This window comes from Lygodium microphyllum, chromosome 14, assembly GCF_053477565.2.
Source record: "Lygodium microphyllum isolate KBCC chromosome 14, Lygodium_microphyllum_v1.1.10, whole genome shotgun sequence".
NCBI classification, from domain to species: domain Eukaryota; kingdom Viridiplantae; phylum Streptophyta; class Polypodiopsida; order Schizaeales; family Lygodiaceae; genus Lygodium; species Lygodium microphyllum.
The window spans coordinates 94,227,850-94,236,314 of NC_141148.1; the positions used below are offsets into that span (position 1 = coordinate 94,227,850).

Sequence of the window (8,465 nt, forward strand, 5' to 3'; positions counted from 1 at the left end):
ACTCAACTAAATTTAGGCAACCTGTACTTCTATCAATTAAGCTCTTTTGTTTGCATTTGAAGCATATCAACTACATATACTCTCACATGTTTGCTAAGTGAATGCAATCTAACATAGGATCAAATTGGTGGATCAAACACTCCAAGCCATTAAGGAATAACATTCCTCTTGAAGAACCACCAAAAGCAATACCAAGCATCGAAGGCCTATGTAGAACACCTCATTAGAGAAGACTTCAATGACCATATCTATAAAGATCATCCTCCATATGCAAATATGCTTTGCTAGGAACATCTATTGACTACCCTCTCTTGTCAACAAACAAGGCTCAATTCTAACAAGAAGACAAGCTTCCATTAGTGGCAAAGGTTTCTTCATTGACAAGGCCTCAATCTTCAAGATACCTTGCCTCAAATCCAAATGACTACCATATCACTACCACTTCCACATTGGCCAAGTTACCTCTCCTAAAGAGCCTCCTAAAGTCTCCTCGATCTTACATCGCTTTCGCCTCCTCTCCTCGATCTTACATCGCTTTCCCCTCATAGAGTCCAAAAATTCTTTGTATTACATTGTATATCCAAATAAAGAAAAGAAGAAAGAGAAAAAAGGCACACTAATGCCCTGCTTCCTGTTTTCCCATGTAATTTTAGGGAACATCAAGTGCATTAGGTCTTTCAAGTCCACTCTTTCAAGTTTGTTCTTCTCTCTTTTACATGCCGACATTTTGACGCTTTTAATGTGAGTGGACTTGCATGTGGATCTTCATTTTACTTTTGTGGGCTTTTGTCCATGCTCACGTGTACAATGAATAAAGACAATAAAAGGCATATTATTTTTATGTGTCTTGCAACTAACCTTGTTTAAAGCCGCCAGCATCCAAGGGCACGTTGTTCTATGGAAGAACACCATAAGGCAACAGTAATAAGCTAATTGAAAAAGTGCTTGTCTACTTGGATCATCCAGCAACAATATTATGTTATCAATAATGATAAAATCTAGTTTGAGAAGGCACATCTTTTAAGAGGATTAACTTGTGAGAGAGGAAGATACCACGAGAGAGAGAGAGAGAGAGAGAGAGAGAGAGAGAGAGAGAGAGAGAGAGAGAGAGAGAGGTGGGGTGAGAGATATGGTTCCAAGGTTTGAGTGCATGTCACATGGAAGCCCCTCCCTAATCTTTTCTTAATATAAATAAAGATAGAGATATTCTAATCCTACATTACTAAGAAGAACACTTTCTATGAATATAATTGAAATGCATATTATGGTAGTATAAATGCCCTAGCTAGTTTTCAAAACTAATTAATAAACTATTTTCTCTTCCATGTCCCCATGTGGTCTTAATCATAAATGCCTAATTACTCTTCTATGTCCCCATGTGGTCTTAATCATATGTACCTAATTATGCTTACGACTTATTATGTTCATCAGAGTCCAATTATCCTATATTATATTAAACTCAAGAGTTGATCAATTATGTTCGATTTTTTCTATTAAGCTCAAGATTTTATCTATATGGTGACATATTTTCCTAAACCATGTGGCCATTATTGTTGACTAGAACTTTTCTAACCATCTACAAATTAAAAATGTTGAAACTAAAGTTGTTCATCAAGACTGAACGTGCAATCATGCAATATGAATCAATGAAAAATGGGCAACTGATTTGCGGCAATAGAGAGTGACCTATATTGTAGATACTAGTATGTCATATCAATTTCTTTTATATATGTGATTCTTGCACATTGACAATGACAAAGTGTTAGCAAATGAGTAAGTTGGAATAAACAAGATTGGCCCCTTATGTTTATACGGTTGTATTTGTCTATTGATAATGGTTTTGAAAGTCACCTTTTGACTTAGAATCATAGTAGCAAAGAATTGTACTTTTCCATGTTAAATAATATTAAAGAGGATTTGGGACATTTTTTTCTTATAGAAGCGCACAAACAATGTGCTACTTTGAACTCCACACTTAGGATCTTTGACTATAAATTACACTTATGCATGCATGGAAAATGATGTATTTGCAATATAAAAGTACACGCAATGATGTAGGTTTAAATTACTTTATTCAAGTCCTAAAATTGGCCAAGCTCAAAACTTTCAAATTTGCACTAATGTGACATCCTAAATTTAAATAAAAATAAGGATGACACATGAGCAATCTCGTGAAAGAGATTGAAGAATCAAATTTAAATGAATTCAAACGTAGACATTCATAATGACTAGCTTTTTGGACCAAGGATGGGGTCATTACTTAGGCTATTATTACCATGTTGCCCTAGACCAATATCTTCTTAGCAATAAATAGTGTACATGCAATGATGCATTCAATGTAGGAATTACAATTATTGTGAAATCATTGTGAATTTGCTTTTGTAGGATCAATGACAATGGTAGAGTGAAGAAAGTCACTTTCCTAAGTAGCCATAACAAAGCATATATACATAACATGTTCTTTTAAAGTTATTGTTGAATAGTTAAAGTTTCCTTCAATGTTATGAAGGAGAACCTTTAACTATGTTTTCTTAGAACACCATCAATGATTATGCTAATCATAGCCCTTCTTATTAGAGCCAAAATTTCTAATTAAATTTTCAACATTCACCTTAAATTTACCAAAAAAGTTTCAAAATTTTCCACAATAAAATGCATTGTAAAGGAGGACTAACTACTTTCAACAAAAATGAGTGGTAGACTGTAATTAACTGCATTGAAGGAGGTATTCAAGTATAAATATAGAAATTCCTTATTTGAGGAACTCCAAATGTGAAACAAAGAAATAAGCACTAGGAAGTTATTCATTATTTCAAGTGGAGAAGACAACCAAGTTAATCCCCTTTTCTCAACCATCACAAGCTTCTAATAAAGACTATCTTCAAAACTCTATAGAGTCACATAATCCATGTAGTCCACAATAACTCACATTTAAGTTTAGCAAGAAATGTTGTGACCATAGGATTGCATTGTAAATCATCATTGATGGAATAAATGATAGACAATTGTAGAAAATGTCTTGAGAATTGATATTACATATAAATTTAGCTTGAGTAGAGAAGGAAAAGCTAAAGCCTCTTTGATAATTATAATTTTTTGAATTTCCACACTACACTCACTTTCCTTTCAAGACTCCAACAAAGCATAATACAATACGAGCATTGCATCATCCTTAGTTACGCACATGTGTGCACACACACATATACACACAAATGCATACATACATACATATATATGTAATTATACACACATATACATACATGTCTTTATATTTTAAAAAGAATGCACTAAAGGTAACACTTCAACCTCCACTACTGAACCTACATAGTAGCCTCCTAAAATATATCTCAAAAAATAAGTTATTTGCTTTTCAAAAAAGTTATCTGTGTGTGTGTATGTGTGTGTGTGTGTGTGAGTGTGAGCGATAACCTGCCAAAATTGTGCAAATTTAGGCACACAAGTATGATCTTCATCAGCAAATCTTATGTAGTTTGATCATTTAACCTTGTAACTTCATTGTAAAATCTCAAGACAAGCATTGTAAAAGGTACGACTAGATACTATAAAGTCATGACCTTAAAGTATATGTGTGTTTCTTATCCAAATTTGGAAGGTTGAGAAGTTCCTTTATTGAAAATAAAGAAAATGAATCTTCTTGTAAGGTGTAACCATGTAAATCAAAAGTCTCAAAGAAATGAAAAGGTGAAAATGAAGAGCCATGCAATTTGTGGGAAAAGGTGGTTTGGGGAGTTACAACTTCTCTTCCTCTCCTTTATCTAGCTTCTTGCACGTATCTTCTTTTCTCTCTAATTGCATTGGCACAACTCTTGCTCTCTTTCCTTTCTTGTGCTTTCTTGCTTTATCCCTAGAACTACCATCTCTAGAGAGATCCCTGATTGATGTAGCCAACAATGTGGCAACTTAAATATTGGTTCTTGTCTCCAATGCGATTAAAAGAAATCTCATCTCATTTGCAAGAATTTTCCTCCATATGCTTATTTTATTGCTATTCTTTTTTCTCTCAATTAGTGGTGCATCTAGGTAGAGGGATGACTAGGGGTCCATGCATTGTAAAGTTGGTTGTATATTCTGCTTTCATAATCTTGGTTGCTTCAAGTTGTCCATGGTTGCACTTTGGTTGAATATACATCGATGACGATAATGGTCTTGAATCTCATCCCTATCACATCATAAATATTGACCAGGAATTCTAAATAAGATTCTATTCAACAATGGCTCTTAATTGCTCTATGAACCCAGATAGTTTTCTATAAGCTTATTTTTATGCAATTAATGTCTCTTTTGGTGGTGAGTGTGCAAATCTTAGCAAAGAAATGATTGTAAGTTGATCTCGTAACCTTTGCTATGAACCTTATTTTATTATGGATATTTGATTGGTAGAAATAATATTGCTCTTCATCTCTCTATCACCATGTAGAGTTAAAGGTGTTGGTTGCCTCTCTAGTCTTTTGGTTCATGCATTTCATATTGTTAGTGGCAATCGTAGGTGGTGAAGGTGGAGTGTCATATCCCTCTTCTAATAGGTAAACTGAGTAAGATTTATGGTCAAATCAATGGTCATCTCAACCTTTAGGCAATTACCTTTATATAATATTGATGTTGTCAACATGACAACCTAAAATAACTATGGTTTGATAGGGGCTTTTTGATTGGCATACATACTATTGTAGGCATTCCCAAGGAATGTATAATGGGATGAAGTAAAGAATAATTTGGAAGCTTACTTAATGAAGGAAGAGTAATGATCAATTTCTATTTTCACATATAAGTGTATGTATGTATCATCTACAAGTTTTAAAATAGTGTGAGAGGGAGATATTTGCATGTGCATTATTAGAGATGGGGGTATGTGCATGGAATGAAAGGTGCACACGCACACACACACGAGAAAAATAAACAGGAGAGAAAAGAGAAAAAAAGGGACAGAGAGTAAGGGAGTAAGCGATTGAGCAAGAAGGGGGAGACAAAGAGGTATGTTTGTGTGTACATGAGCGCATGTGAGTGAGCAAGCAAAAAGAGGAGACTAAAAAAGGGGAGAGAGAGAGAGAGAGAGAGTGTGTGTGTGTGTGTGTGTGTGTGTGAGTGAGAGTGTGCATATGTATGTGCGCAAAGAGAGAGAGAGAGGGGAGGGGGGGAGAAGGATAAAATTTGGTAGGGGAGAGAGAGAGGAATAAAATTTGGTGAGTGAGAGTGTGTGTGAATTACAAGAGAAAGATTAGGAAATAAAAAGAAAATTTATAGCAAAGACATGAGGACATTGAAGTTGCTGTGTGGCACGACAATTTGCTTCCCTCACCATGGCGCTTCCCAAGCATAACTTTGATCATGGTGAGCCTTTATGAATTCAAGGTCATTTGGGCTGTTAACAACTCTCTCTCTCCTCTTCAGAGAAGGTCATATGGGTGGTGTTCCTTATGTGTGAAGTGAAGTTGTCATTGCAGTGGCAATGGCAAAGGTGGTATGTCTGTGTGTCTGTTGTGTGTGTGAAGTTGCCTTGCAAAGCTAAGGAAAGTGAAATACAATGTGTAGGGAAGAAGTGAGGGAAGACAATGAGAAAAGTGAAATAATATAATGTGTAAGGAAGAAGTACGGGGAGCAAAGTTACTATGCAATAGGGAAGTGAAGTTGTCATGTGATACTTTGCTTCCCTCGCAATGCCACTTCAGGGCATAGTGTTCTGCACATGTGAAGCACACAAGAAGTACTGGTATATATTACTCAAGTGAGGTTAGGATTAATGTGGTATAAAAATCATTTTTAATATGTAAAATTAGAGACATGCCACTATACTTTTCAGTTGCATTAACGATCTGTAGGCTTTTCCATTTTTACAAAATTTTTACAAGAAACTCAATTGGTTGGCGTGTCCTAAAAGTAGTTATGAAAGGAGTTCCTAAAGAAGAAGACGTTGGTGATTATTTGAAGTTGTGATTTGGCGCTAAATAAGTTTCGTTCAGATAAATCACATTACCTCTGCGAACGTTGCTCGAGAGAGACGCGCGACGGGACCCCGTTATTAAATTTTCATATTACCTCGTTTACTATCGACGCCACGAAAGAGAGAGTTTACATGTAGTTTACATGTTACGTACTACTTTCAAGCAATCTGACTGGAATTTATACAGCCTATAACAGGCACTCATCTCTCATATTCATATGCCCAAGTTCCAGATCAGTGTAGATACAAGATAATCAGAATGTCGTGTTGCATGCCCATTGACAACATTCACCATTGAACACGGGGTATATTGACGTACAAGAAGGGATAAGGGCATATTGGGCTACATACATATCTATATATTCTGGCTAAAATCGCGCTCAGCCAACTCCCCTACTAGGTTGGAGTTAATAGTAGCGGTCGACTGAGATATTTAGCAGCAGAGATGAAAGGGCCTATATCGCTGGAGCTGGCCATGCTTCATGGCATATTCTCTGCCCCTTCCACCTGAGAAACAGTACAAATTACGCCAGCTTAATTAGACTAAAACGAAGCTTATAGATAATAGATGCATAACGAAAGGGAGCAGTAAGGGTGTAATTACATCACAATGCAAGATAAGAAACTCTGATTGGCTTTTACTACGGTTTTTAACTGAGATCCCGAAAGGCTTCCATCCCACCCTTCATGTATTAATGCATATTTTAAGAATCACACCTTTCTGAGGATTAGAAAGCCTATGATGGGGAATATACATGACAATATACAAGTTTGAGGACTCAAAAGGGTGGATATACATGAGTATATACGAGCTATGTCATTCTTATACAGTACCCATGCAATAAATTATGCGATGCCGTTTCATCACGCCACCCCACATGCCAGTATCTAATATGCAGCATGCTTCACCTTGTCTCTTTGCCATCGTACATGGGCTCTATCACATGAAATGCATACCATGGCATGCACATCATCCTTCACCAAAGCCATTGGGTACGACCCACCACGTAATGCAATGATGTGAGTGATTCTGCTTAAGGCATTCGAATTACCCACCTGTGGCGATTCGGGTATACAGTGCATGGCTGGTCTCCTTGAAGAAGAAGAAGATGAAAGGGAGTAAGTCACGTCTTTCTGAGCATTCACTGCTACTGTCCAGCTTGAGGTATCAGAGTTTGGGGCAGCCACGGCAGCTGCTTGCTTTATCAGAGGGTTCAGGAGGCCTTCTAGCAGTGCTGTGGCATCTTTATCACTACCTGCCAACATGGCTTCCAGCTGTTTTCTGGAGATCACCATCCTTAGACGCACACCAGCTGCTCCATTTGGGGAACTAGGGGGCAATGCCTCTACAAATGCATTCCTTGCGGGCATTGCCTCCATGGGTTGGCTGTGGGCAGGGTCCTGTCGAACAGGTGCGCTCTCTCTCTTTCCTTCTGTAACAAATGCTTCTTCTTCTTCTCTGGCAGATCCTGATCCATCTTCAGTGGAGGAGGCTATGATTTCTGGCATGGGAGCGAAGGACACTCTGCGGTCTATCTTTGATGGTGCAGGAGGTTTGATATGTTGTTCTGTTGGTGCTGATGAGGAGTTTTTTGTATGTAGTGCTGGCTTAGAGGTTGATCGAGCATTTCTGTGCTGAGGCAAGGAGATGAGGTAGTAAAGCTGGCCAGGCAGCAGATGCTCTGTGTCTGACAAGGGCCTCGCTGCTCTTCTGCAGTTGGGCTTGCTCCTGAATGAGCCAGTTATACTGACGGAGGGCAAGAAGAGTGCATGTCGTGGATAATCGACCAGCACTTCTTTGACAGTCAAGGGAGCTTGGAACTTGAGGCAGCGGCCATCGGCTGATAAAATCTTAATCCGTCTACGAAAGGGTAGCGAGGGTGCAATTAGGCGGTGCAAGGGGAAGCAGCCCATGGAGGTAAGCTAAAACACAGAAGCACAATCTCTCTCTCTCTCTCTCTCTCTCTCTCCGTGTCTGTCTGTGCGGGATTATATAGCAGGCCAACAATGGTAAATACGCCTTAATTATGAAGTGTGATACATACATAGCCTATAGGGCTATATATGGCTAGAAAGCAGACAGGCTCCGCAGAGAGAGAGAGAGCGCTCAACCTTGCAGCCTGTCGGCCTGCATATAATATACAGGTTATTATTGTGCGGGACGTTGTCAAACTGGCTCTGCTGAGGATTAGCTCAGAAGGCAGTGCACTACTTCAAGGATTCCCATCACGCCGCGCGGCCGGGGCCCGGCCCGTCCCCATCGTCTCGTGTCTTGTTTGATGAGACCCGATGACGTGGCGTCGACGTGTAACCCAACGCAGAAGTCACACGTGTGAAGTCCTCGTGGTTGACTGGCAATCGATCAATGCGAGAGAGAGAGAGACGCCGACGCTCGGCTTCTTTCAGTTTCCAGGTCTGCGACGCAACCGTAGCCGTTCAAAGCACGCCACTCCCCCGTAGGTGGCCTCTTCACTCAGCAAGCAACACACGACTCATATCAACGCAA

At 38.9% G+C, this 8,465-nt stretch overlaps 1 protein-coding gene across 2 annotated transcripts; it reads right to left on the minus strand.

Moving 5' to 3' along the window:
• Positions 1-6,109: 6,109 nt before the first annotated feature.
• LOC148025867 (uncharacterized) lies at positions 6,110-8,211 on the minus strand. Of its 2 annotated transcripts, none has more exons than XM_087693125.1 (2): positions 7,106-8,211; positions 6,110-6,466 (listed from the first exon to the last, which is right to left on the minus strand). In XM_087693125.1, the coding sequence occupies exons 1-2, from the start codon at positions 7,871-7,873 to the stop codon at positions 6,440-6,442; spliced, it is 795 nt and encodes a 264-aa protein (XP_087549251.1). In that variant the 5' UTR covers positions 7,874-8,211; the 3' UTR covers positions 6,110-6,439. The 2 variants fall into 2 exon arrangements, with proteins under 2 accessions (XP_087549251.1, XP_087549250.1); XM_087693124.1 differs by having other exon boundaries at positions 6,113-6,466; positions 7,016-8,206.
• Positions 8,212-8,465: the final 254 nt, after the last annotated feature.